Genomic DNA, 15086 nt, shown 5'->3' with positions numbered 1-15086 from the left:
CAGGAAAGGGACTTGAAGAGACATGATTAGTTTTAACCTTTAATCTTCTGACTCTACATAAATACTGGGTGAAATTGGCCCAAAAAGTGGTGGGGGGATGGGGTGGCTCTGGCTACTACTAAAGCCTGAGCAACACAGGCAAGTAACAGGTTTCAGGGCCGCGGGCAACTGGACTGTCTTCAGCTTCCCGGCCCAGTGCTTACGCATCTGGCAGACGGTATTAGAGAGGTTATCAGACGGCTGAAGTCTGAGGTGAGTAACCGATTATTCACTGACTTGAGCATCTGAGTTCAGACACTCGCTCTGGGTCTCAGGCTGAGATTCAGCTTCCTGAAGAGAAGAGCAGAAGGACAAGGACGCCCCACATCACCGAGAGCAGGAAGGGACCGCACAGCCCAGAAAGCGCCTCCACACAGCTTCCACACCATTAACCAACCAGAGGAGACACCAAATCCAAGCACTTACACCCGGCCCCCAGTGGATATCTTGAAAATGTTAAATGTCTATGACTCAAAATAACTTATATTCAGGGTGTTAGAGGCCAGTGAATGAAGAAGGAATGTACTTACATCGCTTGAAGAGACTGTTCCTGTTTCAACAGCGACACCGCTACCACGCAGTTTCTATTACGAAATAAATAACTTATTACTTAGTTTTGTTTTTAATTTTATCTTAATTTATCAGCTTATGAAAGGGAGCTAAGCAAATTTTATAACTGTTCTAATCCTACTTAACAGTGTAACATCAACTAATAAAAAGCACAGGGACGACATAACATTCTAAATACCATTACACTCTTCCAGATAATACTGTAATCAATAAATTCTTTAAAATGGAATAATAATAATCTGAATATACTAAGTTCCAACTAAATTTCGTAAGTGAAGCTACTACAAGTTTCCAGGCCTCAGGATTTACTTCCTGGGCTGTTTATCGGATACGACAACTCTCTTAAGCTGAACTATTTATTCTACACAATACGCTGTGGCAAAGCTTTCACAACAGGTGCCTGATGGTGGGAAGATACTACACGGAACTTAAAAATTAGGTTATTCACAGCAATGCCAACGGGTTATGATGACAATCAAATCCTCACATGTTATACAGAAATGACCAAACAAAATTTAAGGTAGAAAGTCAGAAACTGAAGATGCGAGAGAACAGAGATGGTGAATTTCTAAAAGGAAATTTTTATTTTGTTTTATTCACTAACTATTATCTAAGTGCCAGGCATGAGCCCCTATAACCCAGATATAATGCTTAAACTACCCAAAAAAGGCTCCCAGATGTCACTATAAAGTCGAAGAACAAAATAACCAAATTTGCAACTAATCTGGACTTTTGAAAGTTTATTTCTATGAGAATCATGAAAATGTGCTCCTTTCTATGAGGAATAAAACAGCTACAACAGAGAAAAAGAGCTCTTCCAGATAAAGTGCTATCACATGACATTTCAGCAAATCAGAAAATAAAATCCCCCAAACAAAACTATCATTCATTCCTTAAACAAAAAATGGTGATATAATCCTGACCAAAGGCTTGGAAGAAGTGTCTGTCCACAGCGAGAGAGGCAGCAGAAGCAGAGACAGACTGAGGCAAGGCAGAGGCCCGGGGGGGCCTGAGGTACAGCACTTGCAGAGCAGAAAGGCCAGGCCATACCTGAACACGGCACGGACTTGGTGATAAAGAGAACGTGCTGGAAAGACACAGAAAGGTCTTTAAGAGCATTTATCTCACACCAAGAAGCTCAATCCTAATGAAAACTGTTCTAGACATTGGAAGATCCACTTCCACTAATGACCAGAGAAATATCCCAACTGCTAGATATGGTCACCACCCCAGTTCCCCATTCTACAAGTGACCGATCACCCATGAGGCACAACCTAACGTTACTGCTACAAGGAAAAGCCTACGATGAAACAACCCAAAATGTCAGTGGCACACTGCAGCGTGCACTTTCCTGCCTGCAGCGTGCACTTTCCTGCCAGCTCTGGGTTTTAGGACCCCGGCTACCATAGAGCCTCATTTCCACTAGACCATAGCTAACACCAAAGCAGAGCAAGGTCTGTGCAAAGGGAGAACTAATCTCAAAATTGGGAAAAAAAGGGAGATGACCCATTTAACTAAAGCATTCTGATCCCAAACGACACACATTTAGGAATTTAAAATCTCATTTCCACATACCCATTTTCACATTCTAAATATCTTATTTTTTAAATAACCCACAAGCTCAGCAAAATCTGCAAACTTGTGGCTCTTGTAAAAATAACCTTAAAATCTAAGCCAATGCAGGGGAAATTGACCCAACATTGTAAATCAACTACACTTTAATTTTTTAAAAAATTTACAGGGGTTCCTGCTATGGTGCAATGGGATCAGGTGGCACCTTGGGAGCGCTGGGATACAGGTTCGATCCTAGGCCCAGCACAGTGGGTTAAAGAGCCAGCACTGCCACAGCTGTGGCTTAGGTCACAACTGTGGCTCAGATCGGATCCCTGGCCATGTGCCTCGGGAGGGCAAAAAAAAAAAAACAAATAAAATAAAATAAAATAGAACTATGCCAAAAATAGTGTTAAAATGTAAACAGTTGACAGAAAAAAATAATTAGTTTTGTTCACAACACTTCAAAATCTCTCTATCCAAATATAAAAGGCCATTAGGCTCCCCTCAAAGGCAGGCAACGATAAGACAAAAAATAAACCTAAACAAAATATCATGGTATCTATCTCACACTTCAAATTAAAATCTATCAAAAATAATAAAGTCACCTGAAGTCTAAATTATAACTTCCTATCAATGTATTTTCCATAGACACTCATCTGTAATCTAACACGACAACACCGGAAACACCAACACAGTACCTCCCACCCCCATGCCAAAGCCACTCTCTCCTGCCTTTGTTCTGCCAGCTCCCCCTCAGCCTCTGCGGAGGCTCCTTCCCTCTGAGGCCCCTCAGCACCTCACACATGGTTACTGAGAGCCTAAAGGAAAGACCCCGGCTGGGCCATCAGAAGGGCCGGGCCATCAGAAGCTTCACCTGGACTGCTCTGGGGAACCTGGCACCTGGCAACCATCACCACCCCCTCACCCCCCAGGGAGAGATGCCCAGATAGCCGGCTTCATGTCTCACGAGGACATGGCGACACCCTGAGGAGGGGTCACTGGGGGAGACATCCCCTTGTAGCTGCAATGGCAGCCCCAGGCCTGGCACAGAGCCCAGGCAAGGACTGGACAAAGCAGGCTGGCTAACAGTCCCGAATGTTCTGTTTGAAGGTCTCCAGGTGGCAGCCAGAGAGGGCCAGTCTGTTTACTGGTGCAACTGGTTAGACCATCTGGCCTGGTTATGTGAGCAGAGGGCATGAGGGTCCCACTGGAAAAACTCAGAGAATACCCCCCCAACTGCCCCACAAGATTCTGGCCCAGATCTGGGTGGCACAGGGACCCAGGCAGCTGGGGAGCTGCACTCAGAGGCTGGTGGCCTGAGGCCGCCCACACGCTGGGCCTGCAGCACTGGCCCTCCTCCCCACTCAAGACTGTGTGTCCCTCCGATCCTCCAACCCGTGGGCTCCAGCAGCGCCCTCCTGGAAGGAAAAGATGACCTGCCGCAGAAATGCGCGGAAGGAGAGAGCAAAGTGGCAGCAGAGACAGCAAAGTCCAGCTGAAGCGTCAGAGGATCAGAGGAAGAAGGGTGGAGCCCTGCCCGGCCCCGAGCAGCGAATGCGGCTGTCTTCTCAAGTGCAAAAGCACCACTGTTGCACAGCAGCTTCAAAATTTCACATAATTACCATAAACAGCTTAAGAGAACATGGGTGTTACCTTCCTTTCAGAGACATTAAAGGAAGGTCTTACCTGGGAGCTCAGCTGGGTTTTTATCCAGTTGAAATAGTAATTTAGGTCGCTGCCTTCCATCAGCTCTTTTCCCCAAGCTGCTAACTTGGCAATGATCCTTGCTGCCTGAAAAATAAGAAACTCAGGTGAGTATAACACCAATCCTAAAAATCATATCATGTGCCTTAAAACCCAGAACCATAACCATTTTCTTGCATGATTTTTTTCAACACTCAACTCCTCCAAAAATAACAGATCATATTTCATTTTTTAAAAGATTTTAATAGGGTCAATATGTAGCTTTAAATATTTCCATTAAACTGAACCAAAATTAGTTGTGTTTTAAGAATTTCAGGACATTCCCTGCATTATTCTGAGTTTCAAAAGGCTGGGATTCATTAGAAGACCAGCAAAAATCACCTGCCAGAGTTCTGAACAATCTCTACAACAAACTGCCCACAGCTAACTCGCTCAGCCAAGGCCTGTGAGTCCTCATACCTAACGCCTGTATCTTGCTATGAAATATAGCCTGGGGATTAAATAGCCATTTCTCTAGATGGAAACAAATATTCATTGCTCCTCATTCAAAAACTTCTCAATTTTCTTCAAGCTATAAAACAATCATGATTTTTATTAAATAGGCAGCATATGTTTATCAAATCATCATGTACATTTTAAATATCTTCCAAGTTTGTCAATTACACTGCAATAAATCTGGAAGAGTGTATGAGAGAGAGAGAGAGAGAGAGAGAGAGAGAGAGAGAGTGTGTGTGTGTGTGTGTGTGTGTGTGTAGAGAGAGACAGACATATGGGGGAAAGGCAGTATAAAATACTGACTCTCCACACATAATCCCAATTTAATAAATATTCTTCTAGTACTTTCTGTTAGCAAGTGTGTGGAGAGAGAGACAGACATATGGGGGAAAGGCAGTATAAAATACTGATTCTCCACACATAATCCCAATTTAATAAATATTCTTTTAGTACTTTCTGTTAGCAAGTGAGTGTTTCAAATGTGCAATCATTCAGCACGAGTTAATCCTAGTAGAGACGGAAGGCTGAGGTTAACTAAGCCCACAAACACGGACTTTGTTCCCACACGTGCACACAGCTGAGCCAGTAACAGAAGGTGGCACCTGCCATGGCACATGTGGGACCCTGCCCGTGGGAACCACGGCCCAGCACCTCAATCACTGGCTGCCTACTGGCTGGCAGACGCTTTCATGTGCCTAGCTGAGGGAGTTTACAGCCACCTCATCTAGCTCACACTGACCTAACTCTCCCCACATACATAAATGACACGAAAGGGCTCCTGTAAGGAAACCAGGGTTGGAAAGCTGACCAGAGGTGCAGGCACAGGCAAAGGGGAAGGACAGAGGAGCACAGGCCTGGCGTCGCCTCTCCCAACACGAGCTCTTCATCAGCACAGGGCACACCACTGACAATCTGACCCTCCAAATCTCAAAGGTTAACCAAAAGTAACTAAAATCACAAAGAAATTAGAACATGGCTTAGGCAACAGGATGAATAATGATGACTCTTACCCTAAATGTCTATGTGTCAATTGTCTTATGAAACCATCAAAATTAGGAAGATATTTAAACTATGTTTCTAGACAATGAAAATAAGCCTCTACAATTTGAAAGGAGAAAATACATTATTGGCTTTTTTTAAAGTATTCCTTAAACTATTATTTCTTTCATAAGACCTCCTTTCTTATTTCCTTTCATAAATGCTTTATAATATATACAACACACAAAGGCACTGGCACATAAATGCAGAAAAATCTACATGGAAAGAAAGAGCACATGCTCAATGCTGTCACTGGGTGGCTCCTGATGTAAAAATGCAGCCTCGGGGGCTCCCTCACAAGCCTCCAACTGCTGGGGTCAGAAAAGGCCTGAGGAGTTCCCATTGTGGCACAGTGGTTAACGAATCCAACTAGGAACCATGAGGTTGCAGGTTCGGTCCCTGCCCTTGCTCAGTGGGTTAACAATCCGGCGTTGCCGTGAGCTGTGGTGTAGGTTGCAGATGCAGCTCGGATCCTGCATTGCTGTGGCTCTGGCATAGGCTGGCAGCTACAGCTCCGATTAGACCCCTAACCTGGGAACCTCCATATGCCCCCCTAGCCTGGGAACCTCCATATGCCACGGCAGCGGCCCAAGAAATAGCAAAAAGCAGCGGCCCAAGAAATAGCAAAAAAGACAAAAAAAAAGAGGCCTGAACTAAGATTTTTCTTCTCCGAACCATCCTCTCATACCTTCTCTAAACTCCATCAAAGACTCTGCTCAGTGTTAAGCCTTCCAAAGACAGCCTTTCAGGTATCAGAGTGGCCCCACTTCCTCTGACTTCCCCACCCCCCCACGTGACTAAAGGCCAATAAGCAAGCACTGCTTTGAAAAGTCAGCATCAGAGCAGGGACAGCTAGGGGAACAGGGAGGCTGGTGTATCATCGTCAATGGCCCAGGCGCCCTTTCTTCCCTAAATCAGAAACATAATCAATGCAAAACTTACCATATGAACAGTGAAGAGATCCTGGCGATTCAACATTGGCAGAAAGTAGGACCAGGCAGTATTCTTGCTACGTTTTGCATAGTCAAAGAAAATGCTAACACGCTGGTGATTTTCCTAAAAGGGGAAAAAAAAAAGAAATATCACTCATCAGAATGCATTTTCCTGTCCTGCCATACAGCACAGGGAACTACATATTCACTATTCTGTCATAACCATAATGGAAAAGAATATAAAAAAAGAAGGTATATAGGTAAAACAATCACTTTCCTGTATAGCAGAAATTAACACTGCAAATCAACAGTACTCCAAGAAAATAGTTTTTTAAAAGAATGCATTTACCTGACTATTTTTGCAATAAGACAGACAGAAAGAACAAACCAGAAATCCTTGACATTGTGACCTAAAAGGGTGGGTGGCAGCGGGTGCAGGGGGTGGGGTGAGGGCTGGGGACATTTCTCAGTGTGTACCTTTCTGTGCAGTTCAAACTTCTGGAAGCATGTTAATGCTTTACATAATCAAAAACAAAAATGAAATCAACAGGGATGAGGAAAAAACTAAATATTACACACAAAAATAAATGAGTCTAGCTATATCTCAGGAAAAATAATATTACCACACCAAAAGAAACTTGAACACAATACTCTGACTACACAGCCCCGCTTAAAGCCAACGTACTGCAGCAAATCCTGAACTCCAGGCAAAGGGTTCTTCTCCAGGCCTATGGGCCAGCAATTCTGAAATGAGTTCCTGGGTGTTAAGGTGGCGTAAGTGCATTAACAGGCAGAGGAGGAGAGGACTTGCCGCCTCAATGTCCAGCGCAAAGCTGGGGCTCCAGGGAACTGTGGGGCGTGGCAGAAGCCAACCAGAGACAGTGCTTGTAAACCGAGGTTTGTAATAGATGAGTGTGTATGTCTGTATAAAATCTGAGGGTATCTGTGCATGTGTGAGTGGAGTGTGTGTGGGGGGGGGGGTGCATATAAGTTAAGCCAGGGTCTGCAGCGGGCTCATAGCTCCTCGCTGTAACAACACGATGACCCAGGCAGACACAGCCTGCCCCGCGCTCCGAGGCTCACTCCTCAGGGAAGAAAAAGCTCCGCCCAGGCGGGACAGCAACCGTCCCATGAGTAAAAGCACAACATCCTGATAAAGGACATGGTGGCCCCCAGACAGCACCATTCCCCAACCCTGGGATCCTCCACACCAGGTGACTCGGGGCTGCGCACAGCAGGCCACTGATGAGCTGCCTCCCTGTAAACAGGCGAGATGCCCTCCAGGCAGTTGGACCAGCTCTTTTCCCTGAGACGTGCGGACAGGCCCTGGATTTAGCAGCCAGATGGCCTGTGTCAAAAGGACTGCTCTCTATACCAACAACTGCAACCTGGATGACACTTGGGTGTGAAACACAAAACTGTGAGGCGGGGGGGCCTCCGTGTTTAGGGACAATAAAGTAGTAAACAGAAACTTGACACCACTTTGTTCTCTTATGGCTCAGGTTCAATCCCTGGCCCGGGAACTTCTGCATGCCACCAAAAAAAAAAATTTTTTAATTTTTTAAAAAAAGGAACTTTATGCCATTCCAAGTCTCAGATGATAAGCAAAATGTTCTCAAAAGACATTATGCTTTTGTGGGCAAGCAGCTCACCCAGTCAGCACTGAGCCTCCAGTGCTCTGAGATCTGCTGAAAGACTGAAAGAGAAGGAGTCGTGTCATCTGTTGAGTACGCAGCCATCCGGAACCCCTTCGGGACGCACCACGCATGGCTGGTGGCACTGCAGGAGAGACACACTCGAGTGCTTGTCATCCTGAGAGCAGACACAGCCCGTACGGCAGCACTCCTGTCAGTATCACTATGAGCAAATGACACCTCATGTGATGGAGGAAAGTGGACTGTCACACTATGGAAAAGACCCACTGCCCCATGTGAAACGGCACAGAAATGTTACCGTGAGAACCCAAAACGACGAGGCTGACCACCGTGAGACCCCTGAGGCTGAATACACCCACCTGCAGCGTGTCGTCCACCATGGTGAGTATGTACTGAACTGTCTGCTCTTTGGAGATATGAGTCATCAGATTTATAAACGTCTTGGCACACTAGGAAAATGAAATCAATGTTAATCATTGCTGTCGACTGCAAACACACCATTTTAATGAAACTGCAGTAAAACATTATTTCTTTCGCCTACCTTAGGATGCAATTATAGAAAATGCTTGTCTTTTACAAACACTGTGATGAAGTCTGGGAGGACCATACAATGACTTGCATCGGATTTTTTTAATCATTTCTAGTAATAAATGCCAAAATGTTTTCCTTTTTTCTGGCTGCACCTGAGGTATGTGGAAGGTCCCAGGCCAGGGATTGAACCTGCACCACAGCAGTGATCTGAGCTGCTGCGATGGCAATGCCAGATCCTTAACCCACTGTGCCACAAGGGAACTTCAGTGTTTACTATTTTTAAATAGACAGATCTAGACAGACCTACACAACTCCTGATTACCCATGATAACATAAACACTAAATGACATGGGAGTTCCCATCATGGCTCAGCAGTTAACGAACCTGACTAGTATCAATGAGGATGCAGATATGACCCCTGGCCTCACTCAGTGGGTTAAGGATCTGGCATTGCCATGAGCTGTGATGTAGGCGGGCAGCTGCAGCTCTGATTTGAACCCTAGCCTGGGAATTTCCACATGCCACATGCGTGGCCCTAAAAAAGCAAAACAAGCAAAAAAAAAAAAAAAAAAAAAAAAAAAGACTACATTGCTTATGGACAATCAAATACAATCATTGTTCATTGTTTTGTTTTTGTTTTTGCTTTCGCTCAGAAGCAGAACACCAGAGCAGTAAAAGCGCAGGGCCTGGTACAGACACTGGAGTCAGAAGGCTCTGACCAGCACCGCTCCTGCACGTGAACACCTCTGTCACAGTCTCTGCGGCATGTTCAGCAGAACAGGCGCCCACAACACTTTTCATCTCACATTTCCCAGGACTGTTGGGAGACTCAGGCTGAGTTTGCACACAGCACCTTCAGCCCCTCGGGGCCTCACATCAAGAAATCTGAGGGGCAACATAACTGCACACTATTATAGGGAGAATACAAAGTAGAAAAGTTTTGCTTAAAAAAAAAAGTTAAGCCACTTTTGGAGTTCCCGTCATGGCTCAGTGGTTAACGAACCCGACTAGGAACCATGAGGTTATGGGTTCGATCCCTGTCCTCGCTCAGTGGGTTAAGGATCCGGCGTTGCTGTGAGCTGTGGTGTAGGCCAGCAGATACAGCTCTGATTCAACCCCTAGCCTGGAAACCTCCATAAGCCTCAGGTACAGCCCTAAAAAGACAAAAGACAAAAAAAAAAAAAAAAAGTTAAGCCACGTTGAGAATAGCTTATACTCTGAAACATACTGCAAATCTGTTCTAATTCAAAAAAGCTTTGCATAAATGCAGACAAGGATGGAGGAATAAACATACTCAATACAACATCTTTTCTAAAATTAACAAAGAAAACTAGAAATCGCTCAAATGTCTTCCAATAAAACGAGACTTTTGTGTTAAAGTATGCCGCCTACCTACACAGAATATCACAGTCATTGAGAAATGCCTAGAATGTCTAATGACTCAGGGCAGGGTTCATGGTCTCATATCTGAACGGATCACCTGACTGCCTTCAGTTTGAAGCATCTCCTGCTTCTCCTCGGGACTTCTCTTCATTTCAAATCTTTGAATGAATTCACAGTCTTCAGAAGAGATCATCTGCCCCCTGGAAAGTAAGAATAAGGTTTTTGTTCAGTAAGAGCCGCACAGGCCTGTGAGCAAGCGATGCAGAATGCCCCTCTCCTGCGTCCACAGCAGAAAACCCCTGGGGGGACACTCAGGCCCTGGCATCAGGCCACACCACCTACTGCTCAGGCCCTCCCTGGACCTGGTAGAATTTATCTGCAAAAGGGAACAATAACCACTTGGATTTAAGGGACTGAACTGAGAAGGAAATTAAGCAGTTCATATGAGGTGTTCAGCACCATGCCTGGTTCATAGTAAACAACAAAATGCCACCTCTGGGCACCATCCACTTCTCAGCCCATCCCCCCTCCCAAGCCAAACTATTTACCCGGTCAGTGAATTTACCATGTTTATAGGACCTTCTATACAATCATTTTCTCCAGCACATTCTTTCCCTTCAGACTCAGAAAAATGTGATCCTCACCCTCTTTGGAAATACAACCTCTCCACCCTGAGCTCCATCCTCCAGCAGGCACCTACTCATTCGTGATTTAATCACCAGCATTCACGGGCAGCCTCCTGCATGCCAGACACCTTTAAGAACAGGTAACAGAGGCATTCCCTTGTGGTACAGTGGGTTAAGGATCCAGCATTGTCACTGCAGCAGCTTGGGTCTCTGCTGTGGTTTAGGTTCGATCCCTAGCCCAGGAACTTCCTCACGCTCCATGGAGGAAAACAAAATACACAAACACAAAAATATTTTTTAATACACACATGCATACATAATGCCAGGATTCTAAAAGCTTCAAAAAAAAAAACAAAAACAAAAACAAAAAACTAAAGCCAGGTAAAGAGACAAGGAATTATCTAATTGGCTTAGAGACGACCTCCTGCGGTCACCTGCACAAACACCTGAATAAGTCAAGTGACAGGCAGGAACCCGAGAGACAGACAAGTCCAGGGACCCAGGGCGGCAGTGAGCCGGCTTCGCGGCAAGAGCAAGAGGCCAGAGCAGCTGGGGGCTGCGAGCAGTGTGGCGTGATCTGATCTGTGTTTTGCAATGATTCTCAGAGCCTGCAAAGAACTGCTCCTTCGGAGAGACAGTGACAACAGGGCTGTGAGGCCAGAGGCCGGAACCGAGGGCACGTGAGACCCTGGCAGCCTGCCCAGTGCAGTGGCGTCCGCCCCAGGACACACACCGTGGGTGGCTGAGAGGACCCGTGGATGGGCTGGAGGTGGACTACAAGGGACAGAAAGAGTCCAGGCTCTGAGTGTGTGGCCTGCAAAGCTGGTGCCACGCCCAGCCTGCCGCAGCCTGGAGGGGCCACCACTGGCCGGGGCTCCCAAAGCCCTGCACGTTCTCCCAGCTCTTAGCTCTGCCTGTAGGCTCCTTCCTGGAGGTTACTCCGGACAGCCCCGCTCCTCTGCCCCAACTCCTGCTGGCATCTTCCGGAAGGCGTCCCAGTGCTCCCGGGTAATTATTTGTTACCTGGGAAAACTTAAAGTCTGTCTCCATTTTAACGCGTACTACAATTTATTGTTTAATTTTTTACTTAAAGGTCTGTTCCTTCGTTAAACTTTATTTATTTATTTATTTTGTCTTTTTGCCGTTTCTTGGGCCGCTCCTGCGGCATATGGAGGTTCCCAGGCTAGGGGTTGAATCGGAGCTGCACCACCAGCCTACACCAGAGCCACAGCAAAGCGGGATCCAAGCCGCGTCTGTGACCTACACCACAGCTCACGGCAACGCCGGATCCTTAACCCACTGAGCAAGGGTAGGGACCAAACCCGCAACCCCATGGTTCCTAGTCGGATTCGTTAACCACTGTGCTGCAACGGGAACTCCTCCTTCGTTAAACTTTAAACTCAAAAGTCAGGGCACTCTTTCATGACCCTAGTATCTGCAGGCAGCTTTACTGGATTCCAGTTTGACCAGAACAGTGACGCCCATTCATTTATGGTGGGTCTAGCTGAATTACTGAACAAGGGTTTAAGCAAATGTAAACAGGCCTAAAAGGCCAGCAGTACCATGTTACAGAGAGGGGACTGGCCTCGGACACCTGGACACTCGCCCGCAGCTCCTACCCTCTCAGAACACGATGTGCCATCAGATCCACTGAGGACTCACGGTCCCGTCCAGCCCCCAACAACCTGTGAGCTCTTTGTGGGGAGGGGCTCATCTCACACCCACCCACATCCCCACAACCACCTGCTCAGCAACAGGTGCACCACTAACAGGTGGTGAACATCTGTATGTAGACACACACAGAGTAGACGGGTTTTATAAAAGAAACCCATGAGCTGGACAACAGCACAAAGGGCAGAAATAGACAAAAAAGGGAAACCATGACTTAAGTAGTGTGGGGGCCTGGGAACAGGAGGAAGAGAAGAGAAAGCAATGAAAAATCTCCATGTAACTACAAGTGTTCCAAACGCCAGTGCTGGGGAATGCCTGCCGATCAGCTGGCACATTGTGACCAATTTCAAAATTATCCCATTTAGGTTATAAACAGTGAGGCTTATAGCCATGAAACTCCTTGTCTTCCAATCTAAATTCACTGTGGACTAAAATTAGGAAACAGAGCTCAAAATCCTAATTTTGCAGGGGATTTAAGCAATTACACAGATAGAGACAACCAGAAAAGACATCAAAAAGTCCCTCTTCCTCCTGCCCTTGCATCTGGGGGCTCACCACAATCCAGACCCTTAATCTGGGAACTGAAAGTCACCACACATCAAATCAATCACTAAGACTTTCTCAAACTTCTCCAGTTCTACCTATTCCGGCCACCTGAATGTGGCTGTAATTGTCCCAGCTCTAGGCTTATTATCCACATGTCTGCCCTCTACACTGAGGGAAGAACAATGAGGCAAATCTGATCGAACTCCCACACAGAAACATCAGTCATTTCCAATTCCTACAACAGTCATTTTAAAACTGCTCCTCGGGCCCAGAAATGGACCTACATACATGGTCCACTGGGCTTCAAATGATGTGTTTATATACCTGACTTCCCTACTAGATTGAGTTATCTTTCTGTAGCCTCGAAGGCTGGGGAAACGCCTCAGACTTGGCAAGTGGTCATTAAATGTCTGATGAGTAACACAGTTAACCGCAATAAATGGCATCATTTTTGTACACTGCAGATCCCTCCTAGGTCAAAGCAAACTGCAAACTAAAGATACCTCAATTTGTTTTTCAAAATATGTATGCAAATCCTACCTGAATTTCCAAATAACTGTTATAAACATACATGTTATAAACATACATGTTATATACACGTCATGTTATAAACAGACCTGAAGTCAAGTCAACACAGCCAAGTGTGGTCAAGAGTAAATGAACACTCGCTTTACAGATAAACACAGAACACCTACAGGCTAAATCTTCATACACACAAGGAGGGAGAAAGAACTAAAATTTATTGAGAGGGTATTCAACATACTACTGCTTTTTTTTTTCTTTTTACAGCCGCACCTGCAGTATAATGGAACTTCCCGGGCTTGGGTTCAAATCAGAGCTGCAGGGTTGGCCTACACCACAGCCATGCCAATACTGGATCTGAGCCACATCTGCAACCTACACCACAGCCTGTGGTAACACCAGATCCTTAACCCACCGAGCGAGGCCAGGGATTGAACCGTATCCTCACGGATACTAGTCCGGTTCTTAAGCCACTGAGCCACAATGGGAACTCCCAACATACTAGCGCTTTTAATCAACTGTGCTAATGCTTTAAATACACAATTTCAGCAAGGACCCTGTGGGATATGTATAACCATTTTACATTTACTTTAATGAACCTCAGAGAAGTTAAGGGATTTGCTAAGATCAGCAGACTAGGAGAACCAGAATTCAAACCCAGGTCTTGAAACTCAAACAGCCACACTCTTTCCTGGTTGTCTGAGCCCTTCTGCAACACCAACTGTGCCCACACTGATGGCCAAGGCACCCTAACCGGGTCAGGCAGCCTCTAGCACCACCCCCTCCCCCCTCCATAGTGCATGAACACTCTTCCTGCGTTTCCCACTCCTCCAACTTTCCAGAAAGTACAACCTTCCAGACAGAGAAGGTCAAAAGTACTGTGAGCAGCGTCACCTCCCCACCAGAGCCCCAAGCTGCTTCCACCGCACTACGCAGTTTTCCTTAGAACAGCTAATTATTCTCAGGAGGAAGTGTTTTCTTCCACAATTATTAGTATTTTTCCAGTATTTCTCTCATGGAAGCATGACCATGAAACAGTCTGATGCAAAGGCACATGATCACCCATGATTCACAGCAAACGGGTACTCACTGAAGGTAGGACTGCCAGTTCACTTTGTTTGCCCGAACCTCCGCAGCCTTGGCGGCAATGATGTTGGTTGGAACGGCAGCATCCACGGCACCCCGGATATCCATTTTGGTCATCTAAATGTTATGGTCTTGAATGCTTTTCTACAGATCTTCAATTATGATGCAAGGTAAACCAGAATACCAAGTGTTATTGTTTTAACAACAACTATTACTATTATCATTATCAACCTGTCCAGGCATTCAACTCAAATATTAAATACCCTAAATATTAAATACTAATAGCATCAGATCTCAAATCTTGCCCACTTATGTATGCCCTGCTCCATAAAGTGTTCTCTATAAGTTTTCACTTTTCCAGGAAAGGGTTTTTAATTATTGGCACTAATACTGCAGCAAGATTTTTAAAGTAACTAATTAAGGTGTCGACACCACAAATCATGCTTAAATAGAAGAGGCATACAAAATAGGAAAAATATTTTAGATATATACAATTGAGATCAACTTTCCTCTTCTGACAGAGAAAAAATAAGAACCTGTACAGCACAGCTAGGACCAATTATTTTATCTACATTTGCCAAGCAGTGTTTTAAAGTGACATATGAAAAACCTACACGTCCTTTCTAACATTATTCATTCAAATTAAAATATTCCAAGTGGAAATGTAATATCTTACAGGACGGAGCTTTCTTTTTTCAATCAAAATTCATGGTGTTTTCAAAATTAATTACTGA

The 15086-nt window shown here is 45.3% G+C and overlaps 1 protein-coding gene across 4 annotated transcripts in view; it reads right to left on the bottom strand.

The window, feature by feature from the left end:
* The window catches only part of ATP6V1H (ATPase H+ transporting V1 subunit H), a 58265-nt gene that overhangs the window by 42148 nt on the left and 1031 nt on the right, over nt 1-15086 (bottom strand). For 3 of the 4 annotated variants that reach the window (XM_013993244.2, XM_013993240.2, NM_214240.1), the window contains exons 2-7: nt 14357-14504; nt 9999-10101; nt 8347-8436; nt 6343-6456; nt 3850-3954; nt 570-623 (exon numbers count right to left, since the gene is read on the bottom strand). In XM_013993244.2, coding sequence (XP_013848698.2) covers nt 570-623; nt 3850-3954; nt 6343-6456; nt 8347-8436; nt 9999-10101; nt 14357-14469 — 579 coding nt within the window. In that variant the 5' untranslated portion in view covers nt 14470-14504. The remainder of the gene's footprint in view (nt 1-569; nt 624-3849; nt 3955-6342; nt 6457-8346; nt 8437-9998; nt 10102-14356; nt 14505-15086) is intronic. The other variant, XM_005653063.3, reaches the window with a different exon arrangement.

Source organism: Sus scrofa, chromosome 4, assembly GCF_000003025.6.
Source record: "Sus scrofa isolate TJ Tabasco breed Duroc chromosome 4, Sscrofa11.1, whole genome shotgun sequence".
Classification (NCBI taxonomy): Eukaryota; Metazoa; Chordata; class Mammalia; order Artiodactyla; family Suidae; genus Sus; species Sus scrofa.
This window is presented reverse-complemented; position numbering and strand designations above follow the sequence as displayed.